At 45.3% G+C, this 14,700-nt stretch overlaps 1 protein-coding gene across 1 annotated transcript in view; it reads right to left on the bottom strand.

The window, feature by feature from the left end:
• C8B (complement C8 beta chain) overlaps positions 1-13,136 on the bottom strand; it is a 37,426-nt gene extending 24,290 nt beyond the window's left edge. Inside the window, exons 1-5 of the mRNA XM_032416679.1 lie at positions 12,738-13,136; positions 12,479-12,647; positions 6,663-6,819; positions 3,360-3,501; positions 1,418-1,559 (exon numbers count right to left, since the gene is read on the bottom strand). Coding sequence (XP_032272570.1) covers positions 1,418-1,559; positions 3,360-3,501; positions 6,663-6,819; positions 12,479-12,570 — 533 coding nt within the window. The 5' untranslated portion in view covers positions 12,571-12,647; positions 12,738-13,136. The remainder of the gene's footprint in view (positions 1-1,417; positions 1,560-3,359; positions 3,502-6,662; positions 6,820-12,478; positions 12,648-12,737) is intronic.
• Between the last annotated feature and the right edge of the window lie 1,564 nt (positions 13,137-14,700).

The following is a 14,700-nucleotide window of genomic DNA, read 5'->3' as shown; positions in this document are numbered from 1 at the left end:
CCTCCTACATGGTCCAGTCTGGCTCTACTGCTGGCTTGGAATGTCCACTCCATTACCGTCTCAGTCATGTGACCCCTAGGAACTCTCTTAACTTTTCCAGGCCTCAGTTTCCTTATTGAAGAGGTGGGAATTCTAATAACTAGGTTATAAGGTGGTCCTGAGAGCAGGTGTTCCCCGTATGAGGAGTCTCTCTCTCTCTCTCTCTCTCTCTCTCTCTCTCTCTCTCTCCAGTGACAACCTTTAAGCAGTGAGATTTGATTTTTGTTTAGGAAGAAAGTGAACTCCACTCAGGGTTCCTGTTCTCCCCACACTGCATCATATACAATGATTTCTAGTGCATGTGAGGGAAGGCTCTCACCCTTCCTCCTAGAGGCTAAGAAGCTACAGAATGTGGCAGGAAGGCAGGGCAAACACCAGGCTAGTTTGGTCCCTTCTGACCTTGCTCCTCTGATCTCTCCAGAGCACTGATCAACTCAGAGGTCCCCAGAAGCTTGAAATGCAAACTGACTGCAGACCCATCTCGGAAATCCATTTCTAACTACCTAGGAGCCTAAGCTCTGGACCAGACCCCATGCTGGGCCTAGAGATATAGAAAGAGATAAAACCTCCCCTGCAAGTTGTCAGGGCCCCTGGGTGGCGCAGTCAGTTGAATGTCTGACTCTTAGTTTTGGCTCAGGTCATGATCTCAGGGTCGTGAGATCGAGCCCTGCATCGGGCTCCAAGTGGAGTCTGCTTAAGATTCTCTCTCTCCCTCTCTCTCTCCCCCTCTCCCCCACATGTACTCTCTCTCTTTAAAATAAATAAATAGGGGCGCCTGCGTGGCTCAGTTGGTTAAGCGACTGCCTTCAGCTCAGGTCATGATCCTGGAGTCCCTGGATCGAGTCCCACATCGGGCTCCCTGCTCGGCAGGGAGTCTGCTTCTCCCTCTGACCCTCCCCCCTCTCATGTGCTCTCTCTCATTCTCTCTCTCTCAAATAAATAAATAAAATCTTTAAAAAAAAAAAATAAATAAATAAATAATTCTTAGGGAAAAAACCACACAAAACACCTCCCCTGCAAGTTGTCAGTAGGATTCAGAGGTAATGCTTAGAAAGCAGCTAACAGTCACACAGCAGGTGTTAAACGCTCACCCCCAGCCCTGGCGTGAAGCCAGTATGGTCTCCATGCACAGCTCCGTCCCTAGTGTTCCTAACCTGGCCCTCCGTGTGGCCTCTATCTGTCCCCAGGACGTGCTCCTGGAGCTCCCTGGAGCCTTCTTCAGAGAGCAGCTACAAGCATCCACTTCCACTACAATCTCTGTTCAGAAAGGAAGAAAGGAGCAGCAACTCTGTTAATATCCTCCGCCCCCTTCCTCTCCTCCAGACTTACATTCAATTCTGTGCCTTCCCACCTACACAACGGGAGGACGGTAACTTACCCACTGGCCAGACGGCCAATTGCCCAGTATTGGTCCATTTCATGCTGACATTTTTTATAAATCCTCCTACAGTTCGCTTCGTCGGACTGGTCTCCACAGTCATTGTCCCCGTTGCAGAGAAGTCTGCGGTTTACACACCTCCCTGGAGGGAGAAAGGGGGTTACCCATAGTCACGTGGCTGCCAAGAGGGGAATGAACATGGTGTGAGCGCATTGTAGGTGCTCACAGGAGGGAAGTTTAGACTTCTTTCCCTGAGGCTGCAAGGGGAGGTGGGTTTGGTGGGTCCTGCTAGCTGTGTGACCTTCCACAGGTTACCTGACCTCCTTGCCTCAATTTGTTCATCTGTAAAATGGGGAGGTCATCATACCTACCCTCCGGGGATCGTTGGGGGTTTAAATGAATAAATGGAACAGCAGTGGCTCATGGTAAGTGCTAGATAAATGTTATTACTCTTATAAGTGTTTCGGTGGGCCAGATGCACATGGCTGGTAAATATTTGCAGCAGGACTGGAAACTGTAACTTTCTAATCACAAATTCTTCCCACTAAACAGCACTGTCTTCAACACCATAGCCATTTAGATTATTTTTAAACTCTAAAAATATTTGGGCTCTATGTTCAAGATCTGCAGCACTTTTGCTTCCTTTAAATGCTTCCCACCCCCCACCCCCCCAACTTGACTCTCTCTCCTATTTGTATATTTTTGGGAGATAAAGCCCATAAGACAGGTGACCCTTTTTCCTTAGATGTGTCTGATCATTTTTAACCAATATTAAAAGCAGAAGAATATCAATCTGGTCTTCAAATGTTTCTTACAAGGCACTTAAACTAAAGGCTGCCTGAATAACCATTATGGCTTTGGTCAGAATCATGGAACACTGGCCATAATGAGTCCATGGACACACTGTAAAAGTCTTTCAGATTTATTAACATAGAATTCTGCATTTGCAATAAGCGCTGGAAATGTCTCTAAAAATCTCTAACTCTTTCTTGAAAAATCCCGAAGCACAGTCCACATGGGTACAGTGAATGTAGAGAGCTGCAACTCCCGTCTAGATAATTTGGGTTAAAATACTCATATTTTTGCTGGAGACTTGGAGAAATAGAGAGACATAGGTTTGCTTGAATTCATGAGATGAATGAGTTGGAAAGACAAGTGTTTACTTTGTTCCGCAGCAGATGATTATTTATTTGTATGCTCCTTCCTGCCCTCTGTCCATCCATCTGTCCTTTTTCTCCTTCTTTCCCTTAATCAAAAATTTTTACTGACTATATCACACCTTAGGGGCTATGCTGTACTTGGTTATGCAGAAATGCAAAAGTCAAGAACTACCTCTGCAAAAATTGTTCAGAGATAAATGATCTAACCATCCTATGTAACCGCTGTAGGTTCTCTGTGTTGTACTGAGTCCCAAGCCTCTGAGAGAGCCAGCAGGGCTCACAGTCTATAAAGAGCATTCATATCCATTGTGTCACTTGATGCTTAGCGCATGCTTATAAGGTATTCACGTCACTTCCAATTTTCTGTTGAGAGGACCAACACGCAGAAAGGTTAAGTGACTTCTCCTAGGTCACAAAGTCAAAAGAAGCCTTGACTCAGGATTACTGATTCTAGCATGCATACTTTTGGTGTCCTTCATGTCAGCGAATGCAATTTGCATTCCCCAATTTCTAATCACAGCTCCTCTACTTACCTGCTGTCTGATCTTGAGCAAGAACTTCCCCAAGTCTCAAGTTCCTAACTCATTAAATGGAAATAATATTAACACCTACTTTATAGGGCTGTTTTTGTGAAATAATACATGTAGAGAGAGATCAAGGAGGCCTCCCAGTCTGACACATGACTCTGACCTTGAGCACTAGATAATGGCCAGTCCGCCCACCATCAGGCGTCATCACCCCATTTGCTAGATTTCCCCTCCCACTCCTGCATCCCTTTATACCTGTCTGTGCACATACAAAGCCTTCGCATCGCACTTGACTTCTGCATGGTCTGCTGGTAACACAGTCTTCAACTTCCTTGTCAGAGAAGTTACACGGTTCCCCATAGAACTGAGAGGGCCGGAGCAAGCAGGCATGTCTGTACTATGGCAAAGAGGAGCAAGGTGAACCAAGGGCAGAGCCTCAGGGACCTCAGGAACTGAGGATACACTCAAGGGTCCATGTTGCAATTGGCTGTTTGCATGACTGTTTGAACTAGACTGTGAGCTCTCTGAGGGCAGAGAGCTTGCCTTTGATGTCTGCAGCTGCAGTGATCAATAAAGATTTGTTGAATGTGAGAAAAGCCTGGGCTTCAGAGTCAAAAGGTAAGTAGACTGATGTAGCCAGTTCAAAAACACAAAACCACAATCACTCAGCTTGATTACTCCAATGCACTGATTCAAGTATTCTTGTTTATTCTGTATCTTATAAATGAAAAAGCAGGCACACCTGACTCAGATACTTTGTAGTTATGTGATGTTGGCAAGTTACTTTACCTCTGTGATCTCAATTTGTTAATCTACAAAATAAGGGTAATGAATTACCTAAATGTACAGTTATGGAGTTTCAATTACATATACGATTTCTATATGAAATCTCATTATGTTGTCTGGTGCATAGTTGGCACACAATTTCTTGTACTTACTTTTCTTTATTATTATTTATAATTTTTAGCAGTCAATATTCCTCTAACTTCCTGTTTGTTTATTCCAAAAATACTGAATTTCCAGAACATTAATTGAGCCACCCAATGTTGAAAAAGGTAGGTGTTTATGCTTGCCTTTTTTTTTAAATTGTAGTATAGTTGACAATGTTACTCATTGGTCCGTGGTCCGTAAGTGTGTTTAACATAGTGATTCCACAACTCTGTACATTATGTTATGCTCATCACAAGTGTAGCTACCATCAATCACCATCCAATACCATTGACTATATTCCCTATGCTCTACCTTTCATTCCTGCGACTAATTCATTCCATAACTGCTTATTTGTTTGTGTTTAATCATAGTCCTGCCGTCTAGCCTGCCCTCAAGGAGGTCATCGCAGATGACAGTGGTAGTGATGGTAAGCACCAGGCAGTGACTACAAGGTGTGATGGCCGCCGTGATTGAGGAAGGACAGAGTCGCTCTGTAAGTTGATGGGGCATCCCCGATGCAAACTCAGGAGATGGTGAAGTCACAGCTAAGCTGAGACCCAAAAGATGAGTAGAGCTGTCAGGCAAACAGGAAGAAGTGGTGTGAGGAGGGTAGAGAAGAGTAATCTGGGTAGAGAAAATTGCTAGACCAAACCTGAGAGATTAGAGTGTGCCTCGTTCCAGAAAACAAAAAGAAATTCATCATGGCTGGAGAGAAGAGTATAAGAGGGCAGATGGCCAGAGCTGGAGGGAGATATAGCCCGGGGGCAGGTAATGCAGGGCCTCCCAAGCCTCAGTTAGGTTAGATTTAGTATTTTACTATGAGGCAATGAGAAACAATTATGGGGGGGGGGGGGGGGGAGTGATCAGAGTTGATGGCTTCCAAATCTTAGTTGTAGGTAAGAGTTTGGTGCAACAAAAGGATACAAACCAGGAGAGCAGCCCCTCTGAAGAATGCCATGTTAACCAACCATAGTTATTACTTGTATGGCATCTGGAAATCTACCCTCCACCACCCAGCAAAATACAGACAATCACTCGCCCATGCTCCTTTGCATTTCCAGAGGGTCTTTCTTCCTGGAAGGCAGAGGCTGACAGGGCAGAGATGAGGTCTGCAAAGAAGACTGCTGGAAGGCCAGCCCCAGGCTCCAAAGACAAAATGGGTTTGAGGAGTGTGGAAATGATGGAAGAGAGATATCTCGCAATTCCGGTGGAAAGGTTTTGATAAAGCCCCAGCCAGTGACCCTGCTGAGAGTGATGACACCCAGTGAGGGCAAGAGCATAGTGAACTCTGAGTGAAGAGCTCCAGCTGGCTGGCTGGCTGGCTGATGCTGAGTCATCCCGCTTTATGGTGCAGATGAAGCAATTCCACAGATAATTGGATCGATGTTGATAACTTCAGCAATAAAGCCCACTTTGGGAACTGAATAATCCCGCGTGGCTCTCCACAAAGATCCAGTTACCCGTGTAAATATCCTGGGCCCACTTTTACAGCCTCATTAGGGTCTTAGCCCATGGCTGCTTTGATGTCCCAAGGAGTTGGGGAAATGGCAGCCATTCTCTTTTCTCTGACATGTCTGCTCTGCTCAGAGCTGGGATCCTGGAACAGCCCTCTTAAGACAAGAGAACCTGAAGGACGAATCCTGAAGAGACCATGTGTTTTTTTGTGGGAGAACACTAGACAAGAAGCCAGAAGCCTGAGGTCAAGGCCTGTTGTTACTTGCTACCAGGTGAACCTGATAAAGCACCTGCTTTGAGTCTCTGTTTACCCACCTGCCTCATGGAAAGTGTCACAGGGGTCTTCCCTTCCTTATAGAAGGGTCAGAAAATATCATGAGATCAAACAGCACATATTTATGGAACTCCTATTATGTTCTAGAAACTGGACTACACTGAAGATATGGAATTGAATAAACCTTCAACAGCTCGCCATTTCATGGAAAGGTAAATAATTAAGGAAGAGTGACAGGAAGAGCAGGGAGCTATTATGGCTCATGGAAGGTTGCCCATCTAACTGGGCTGAGAAGTCAAGGAAGAGCTCAAAAGAGGTGGCTTATAAGCAGAGTTTCAAATCATGAGTAGGTGTTGGCCAGTGATGGAAGTGTGAAAGGTCACTCCAGCCTGAGAAAACAGCATGAATAAAGGCAGAGAGAGAATGAGAAATGGTCAGAGAGAGACAAGTGTTCTGTGTGCTGGAGTGGGCATGTTTTATGGAGACATCGGCCAGGTCCGCGTCATGGGGGGCCTTGAATGCCATGAGTCTGGATTTGAGCCTAAGGGCCACGTGTGGACTTCGGATGATTCCAAGCTGGGAAAAGACAAGCCAGACGTGCATTTTTGATAGTTTCCCTGCTTGCACCACAAAGATGGGATTGGAAGAGCAACGTTGGAGGCAGGAAGTCCGATCAGGAAGCTGTTAACATGAGCAAGGAGAGATATGCTAGGAGAATAACTGGAAGGCCAAAGAAAGGATCGACTACTTGGCAGCACAGAGGAAAAGAATTCATTCATTAAATAAGCCAACATTTATCGAGGTCCTACTATGTGCCAGGGACTGTCAGCACTGCCTCAGCCAATCTTGCTGAGAGGGCTTCTGGAAGCTTAGAACTCACCCAAGGTCCGAGTACTTACCCTTTTCTTCTGACAGGGATCACACGTGGTCCAGGAGGACCAGCTGGACATTTCACAATCAACAGACATCGGCATGACACCCACACTCCGCGTCTGTCTGCTCTTGGCAAGGCTCACATTGACTGTGTTCGACTCAAGAGAGTATGGCCTTTCACCTCTAAAGGGTCATCATGAGAGGAGAGAGGCAAGTGTCAGAAGAGGATTAAGTATACATACCACCACTTACCCACCATTCAATAAATATATATTTGCTCAATTGTGTGAGGCTATTAGTTTATCATTCAAGTATAGGTTAATGCACCCAGCGAACAGTTACTGACACCCATAAGTGCCTTACAGTTGGGCTACCTATGGTCGAAAGAGTACTGAACTCAGAGCAGAAGACAGTCCATCAGCAGCTGGGGGATCTTGGTCTGCTTTTTCCACCTGTGTGAGTTTCACTTTTCTATATAATGGGAGAATCAGACCTACCTCACAAGGTTCTTTCTAGGATTAACTAAGAAAGTACATGTAAACACTTTATAAACTCTAAACTGCTATAGATACGCAGGGAATACAACCACAGCTGGATACAGGACTTTAAACAACCCCCCCCCCCCTGCCGTGGGCCTCTGTGTTATGCCCTGGGAAAAGAGAGTTTGGACTGGATTATTATTATTATTTTTTTTTTTTAGGAAGAGAGGAGAGGGAGGGGCGGAGGGGGAGAGAGAGAGAGAGAGAATCTTAAGCAGGTCATCCAGCACAGGGCCTGATGCCAGGCTTAATCTCAGGACCCTGAGATCATGACCTGAGCCAAAATCAAGATTCAGATGCTTAACCGACTGAGCTACCCAGATGCCTCTGGACTTGATGGTCTATAAGGCATCCTCTCCTATTAAGAGTCCATGAAACATTTGCTGAGAAGCAACAACATTCAGGGTACTGTGCTATAGGGGATATAGTGAAATATAGAACACAGGTTCTGCCTTCTGGAACTCACAGTTTGTCTTAGGATAGGAAAAGAGAAACACATCTCATGTCTTAACTGTTTGGGACTTTATACAGTAGGCAAGGTTTTTAAGTACACAGGCTCCATGGCCAGAGCTTTGCTTTGGGGGCTATAGTGTGGAGACCGGCAGGGGTAGGGAGAGCCTGGACGTAGGACAAGCAGGCAGGAGGCTCCTGCAGTAGCACCGAGGAGTGATGTGAACTTGAACTCTGGCAGGTCTAGGGGAGAGCACATGGAGAGGACAGGTATATGAGGCACTGCTCAGGTGGAATGGATAGCTTGTTTCCAGTCTGTGTGCATGAGGGGGGAACACAGGAGCAAAAGAGCTTGTTGGGGAAGATGCGGTTGGGACATGCTGAGTTCCAGGTGCTCATGGAACACCTATGTAGAACATTCAGCAATTAGTTCCCATGTGGGTTTCGTACTCAGAAGAGAGATTTTTCACCAGATATACAGATCTGATCATGCAAAGCTATGGCAGAGGGTAAGACCATTCTTGAGAGGAGGGGCAGGCCAGAGATAAGTCCTCGGGGAACATCAACACCCCCAGCAGACCAAGAAAGACTGGTGCCCTGGCAGTCCTGAGCACGGGCAGCACAGAGCAGTGAGTGGGGATGTCAGTGAGGCCGGGGGCGGGGGTGGTGGAGGGAGGCAGACAGGGTCACATCTGCAAAACAGTCAAGCGACATGAGACCTGAAATATGTCTAGAAAGTAAGGCAACACTTTTTGTTGAGTTGCTGGCACTCGGTGGGACATTCAGTAGAAGGGTAAATAAATGAACATGTCAGTGAATCTGTCTGGGCCTCCCATTTCCCCACACGTAACATGATGGGTGTATTATGATTTCACTTTTCTTCCACCGGAAAGAGCATACAACAGTGTAAGATCCCTTATAATCTGTGTTCCTTTTCAAGGCACAAGAGATGAGAAAGAAAACAGATTTGCTGAGCACCCAGGACATGTCAAGCCCTGTGAGAGGTCGTGGGATGGAACCCATACTAGAGTCCTCACAGCAATGTGAGAAGACATTGCCACTTGGACAGATGAGGGAAATGCCCGAGAGCCACATAGCTGGTATGCGGTGGTCTTGGGGTCTGAGCTGAGGTCTGTTTAACTCTAGAGCCTCTGTAACCATTCCCCCATGCTGCCGCAGGGGAACCAGGCCAGCCCTTACACCACTGGCGCCCTCCTTCTCTATGCAAAGTTTCTTTCATCCCCGTGTCCGAGATTGAATCATTAGGGAGAGCATCACATAGTTTCCACCGACTCAAATACATAGTACATCACTCCAGACAAGGTCATTAACAATACATTCTCACTTGGCAAAAGTCCCAAAAAGAGGATAATATTAACTACAGTGAAATTCATCTCCACAACTGCCCCAGAGACCAGCAAAAATCAATTGCCTAGTAAAGTTGGATCTTTAACGAAAGGTCAAAGACTCTCCTGGAAACCACAGGTGGATGCTTTAAAATGGTTACTTGAGGCAGGATGCTGCACACCAGTGGGGGGGGCTCAGAATGTGCTCTTATCTACTAATTTGCCCAGGTTTGACAAAACAATATTGTCTGTGATTCGGCTTCTCCTAAGTATATATTTGACAGCTCAGCAGGGTACCCTCTTCCTGTTTCAACTCAGAAGCAGTTACATTGTGTTTTCAGCAACTATCAACCCAATTCTGGGCCACAGTTGAGACTGAGTGGATAAGTAATGCAAACACACACACTTTTAAGAGTCACAATTATTTTCCTCTCTAAGATTTGAAACCCTGTTAATAGGTAAGATGATCGTTTACAGAAGGAACTTGGTTAAAAAGTGGTGATAGCCACCAGATCTCTCATTTTTGCACCCCATTTGCATTATGGAGGTGGCAAGATAATGAAGTAATCAGCTGCATAAATAGTATGTTTGTCAATTACATGGGTTAAGATGCGTGTGGTTAATTAGTACTACAAAATGCAAATCTGACAGAAAGGCTGGCATTAAGTTTTATCTGTAAATCCTTGCCTCTGTGTAGGGATACAGCACGTTCCTTTCACACCTAGGGATTTTTATAGAAACAAACCAGATGGACCTTTGGACCAGCTGAATTGACTGTCATTCAAAAGGTATGTTTTTAATGTTGAAAACTTAAACATGCCCAGAGAAGTACAGAAAGTAAAATAATAAACACTCACGTACTCACGACCCAGGATCGCCAATTATTAACATTTTGGTGTATTACCTTCAAGTCTTATTTATTTATTTATTTATTTGAGAGAAAGCAAGACCATGAGCAGAGGATGGGCAGAGGGAGAGAGAGGGAGAATCCCAGGCAGACTCCACACTGAGCACGGAGCCTGATGTGGGGCTCCATCCTACGACCCTGAGATCATGACCGACGCTCAACCGACTGCGCCACCAGGCGCCCCTAGTCTTTTATTTTTTAAGTAAAAAAATAACCCTATATATTTCGTATCTGCATGTGATACCAACCGCAATTCCATTTCCTTCTCCTCCTTTTCAGAAGGAACTATTGTCAGGAATTTAAATGTATCCCTTGAGTCCTTTAAATATTTTTTACATATATATACATATGCACAATAAAAGCACTGCTTTTGTGTGCTTTACTCATACTGTGCATATTATTGTGCAAGCTGCTTCTGTCAGTCAACACTCTATGTCTGAGCCCAATACTTGTTGATTCATAAAGAGATCTAGTTCATTTCTTTTACCTAGATGTTCCATCAAAGGACATAAATTTCATTCGATTTATTCTTTTTTTTTTTTTGAAGGACATTTACATTTGCCCAGTGTTTGGCAATTGCAAATAATGTTACAATAAACACCCTTCTAGAAGCCCTTGGAACATATCCCTCTACAGAAGGAATGGCAGGGATGCACCTTTCCTCAAGGTGTATAGAACGCTGCAGCCAACATCAGGACATATTTCACAGGGTCCCTGTCTCCTCTCTTTCTAACAGGAGTCTCTGATCAAAATAAAGGTGGATCCATCAAGTAAGGCAGGATTAGGTCAGTAGTAAATTGCAAGCTATCAGCTTATATAGATGGGGTATGTCAATATATTTTGGCTTTCTGTAGAAATGCCCTGACACAACAACTTTCTTGTCACACACAATTTGTTACGCAGCTACATCCCCTCCGCAACCAGCATCCTTCCTCTTTGCTAGAAGGGGCAGCTTCTGGGTGGCAGATTTTCAATTTCTCCTCTCTCTGGCAGCGGCGGTTGTAGACATGAAATTTAAAGCAACATCTCAAGGTAGCAAATGTGTGGCCCAGAGATAGAAAAACAGCACAGGGGCCCAGCAAGTCAGATACACCATGCAGCCCGAGAGGGGATTAGGCATGTGAGAGGCAGGATGGTGCAGGGATACTCAGGAGCTCTGGAACCAGAGAAAAACTTGGATTTGAATCCATATTCTCTTCCAGATGAAGTGAGTAGCCTTGTGAGTTCCATTATCTCTCAATCTTAGTTTCCCTCTCTGTAAAACTGTAAACAGTAGCACTTACCTCAAATAGCTGTGAGGGATTAGAGCTAATGTATCTAAGTGCCTGGCCCAGAGGGGCAATAAATAAACAACCAGTCTTATGAAAATGTGATGATTTCATCTGACTTGATTATAAGAAGAACTAAAGACAAAAACCTTTCTCAGCTAACAGGAGGGAGGTCTCAGCTTCTCCTGTTTCAGAACCGAAGACTGTTCTTCCACTCCAAGCATGGAGTTCAAAGCCATGCTGTGTTCAGGACTGGAAATCATGGGGAGAGGCCGGAGCACCAAACCTGGATCCAGGTATGGGTTTTGAGACTGATGAAACATGAGTGAATCTCTTCTGCTCTTTGAGGATCATTTTGCTATTCTACATAGCGTGAGTAAGAGATAAAGAAGGACTTGGCAGCTTGGGGCCAAGTTGAGATTCTTGATAATCATAATAGCTATTATTTGTTGAGTGCCCAGTGTGTAGTGAATACTCACCCTCCTGGTCTTAGGGGTGGTGCCATGGCAGCCGAGTGCTCAGCAGAGCTGAGACCAAGGCGCATGTCCAATGGGTATTAGTGCTCCTCACATTAAGTGGGAGGTTGTGCTCAGACAGCATTTATGGAATGAACAAAAGGAATGGCACTAATAGTCCTTCTCAGGGGGTTGCTCACAAGGTTGCTTCCCAGAGGGCTGCTGGGATACCTGAGTGTTTCAGCATTTGTGGTTGGTGAGGATCATGTATAGGGAGGATCCCCCCATTGCCAAGTCACTGGCACTTCCTTCACTGGAGCCCAAGTTTGAGCTTCCACTCAGGTATTTTCTTTCGCCTGTTTTATATCCCATTAACAATACGAAACATGATGAAATAAATCAGTTAGCATTTATCTCCTGGCAACATACCGATTGTGGAAGCGGGGGGAGAGCCAGTGAGCGAGCAAGAGCACCTGAGAACCCAAAGAATTTGGGTTGATGAGCAGGTACAGTGGGTCCCTCTCATAAATTAAAATCATTGACATGAATTGGCTCTTTTTTTCTATACATAACAAACCTTCTTTTGCATAAAGAATCACACCGGGCCTTTGTTCAGAACACAGAACAAGTATCCTATTCTTCTCAGCGTGACAAAATACATTTAAACATGTCAGTTTCTTCTGGGAACTTTTGTTGAAGTCAGATGCTTGGTTCCACAATAATTTGAAGACAGTTGTTGATATTATTTTATCAAATGCATGCAAATTGCTTCGAGAGATGTTCCTTATTCAATAGGTGCACAACAAAGAGGCGGTTATGTGGCTTTATAGTCCCTGTCACATTATTGATTGGGGAATCATTTATAACCGTCACTTACCTGGAGCCAGGCAAACCGAGAGAACCCAGAGCAGCACAGAGAAGAATCAGCTCTGCTGAGGCCCTCCAAGCCAGCAGCCCAGATGTCTTCATTTTCAGTCTGTGATGGAGTTTTCTGCTGGGATACTAGGTCCATGAAAGGTCTGCACAAGGAGCACGGCGGGCAGCTTCTGTCCCCATACAGCAAACAGTTCAGCAAAGTCAACAGAAAGCCAGCAGTGACCGGAAACCCCTTAGACTTTGCCCGGATGGAAACTTACCCATGACTCTGGACACCAGGGAGAACAATGGAAAACTCTATGGGGGGGGAGTACCCAAGAGGACAGGCTGTTAGTGGGGGCTATGGGCTTGAGGTCCAGACTGCCTGGGTTCAAATCCTTTCTCTGCCACTTACTCCCTTTGTCACCGCGGGCAAGTCACTTTACCTCTATGCTTCAGTTTTCTCACTTGCAAAGTGGGGAGGCTTAAGTAAAGTAACAGAAGTAAAGTGAGTAGAAGGGGCCCATGTTAAACCCTCAGATATGTGAGCTATTACTACAAAGTGGAGGGCAGGGTTGGAAGGGCAGCCAAGCTCTGCAGTTTTGCCTCTTCCCAGCTCTGTGACTTGGCACAAGCCGACAAGAGGCTGTAGAGCTCTAGAACCTGTCTACCTCTGTTCCTATTCTCTCTGTGTGTTTCACTAGCTGGGTGACCCATGCATGGCAAATCATTAACCTCTCTGAGCCTGACTTAACCTCATCTATAAAAAAAGAATAATAATAGTACCCAACTCACAAGGTTGTTGTGAAGACTCAATAAATCTTAGTATTTACAACACTTTGGATAGTGCCTGGCACATTCTCTGTGCCTTCTCTATGAGTGAACTGGCATTTTTATTGACTGTCTCTGATTCTGTTTCCTCACCCGTAAAATTTGGAGGGCCATGCTCACTGGTCAGAGTTGGGGGAGTCAGATGGGATACTAAATGTGAAAATGTTTCACAGTAGGCATTATAAAAATGATAACTGGAAGAGAATAATACCAAACACGTGGTATTGCTATTATATAACCTACGTGGAACTTCACTGTAATTAGGGGGAAACAGAGAGCTTCCCTGAGCTCGCTGAGAAGTGTGGTCGATGACTAGTACTGGTGGACTTCACCCATGTCTCCCGTATTTGCTAGTAGCCCTACACAAGCACAAGTAGTAGCAACCTGAAAAGAGTTCCGTAAACACCAGCCCTCTTCACCAATCACCTCTCACGCTTTACAGGTCAGGGTTGAACACAGCACTGTCTTCCCTCTAGGGCTGAACACAGCAAAGGCAGGTGCCATTCCTGGATGGTGAACCAACCTGCTTGATTTGAGCCTAGACGAGTGTTTCGCCTTCGACTTGTCATTATTCTGAATAGCACACCAATTGCCCTGTCATTTCTATGTGGCTTTCCTTCCCCTTAAATGGGATTAAAGGAAAATGTCACCCAAGCCTCTCTTGCAATGGTCTAATCCAAGCAAAAGTGCATCTCAATACCTCTACAAATGATTCCCAGAGGACCTGTGACCCGATGTTGGATGGGTGTCTTCACATTTTCAGTTCCAGCGTGGACACAGTGTCAGCCCCACCTCTCAGCTGGGCACCTGCCCTGCCGGGGTGAGGCACACTGGCATGGGGGAGTGGGGTTGGGAGCAGCACAGCCCAAACTCGGAGGCAATGTGCAAATGGCCACGCTCTCAAACATAGCTCCCTGATAACCATCACTGACTCCTCAGAATCAACAATTTAAAGTCCAAACTGACTGACCTGGCATTTATGAAACAAATCTGCAGCCCATAAAGGGCTGGATAAACATGGTGGATGACCCTCCTGTTGCTGTTAATATTTGCAGGTGTAGACGAGGGGACTCAGGGTGGGGGGAGGCAGCGGGCAGCTTGAGGATGGGCTGGGAGAAAGACTGCATTTGATTTCCTTACACAGCTACCCAATTTCTCTAAGACTGTCTTCTTTTTTTAAAAAAAGAGAGAATTTTATTTATTTATTTATTTATTTAATTTTATTATGCTATGTTAGTCCCCATACAGTACATCATTAGTTTTTGATGTAGTGTTCCATGATTCATTGTTTGCGTATAACACCCAGTGCTCCATTCGGTACGTGCCCTCTTTAATACCCATCACCAGTCTGACCCATCATCCCCACCCCCCTTCCCCTCTAAAACCCTCAGTTTGTTTCTCAGAGTCCATAGT

This window comes from Phoca vitulina, unplaced genomic scaffold (assembly GCF_004348235.1).
Source record: "Phoca vitulina isolate PV1807 unplaced genomic scaffold, GSC_HSeal_1.0 scaffold2, whole genome shotgun sequence".
Classification (NCBI taxonomy): domain Eukaryota; kingdom Metazoa; phylum Chordata; class Mammalia; order Carnivora; family Phocidae; genus Phoca; species Phoca vitulina.
The sequence above is the reverse complement of the archived record's forward strand: the minus strand, read 5'-3'. Positions and strand labels throughout refer to the sequence as shown.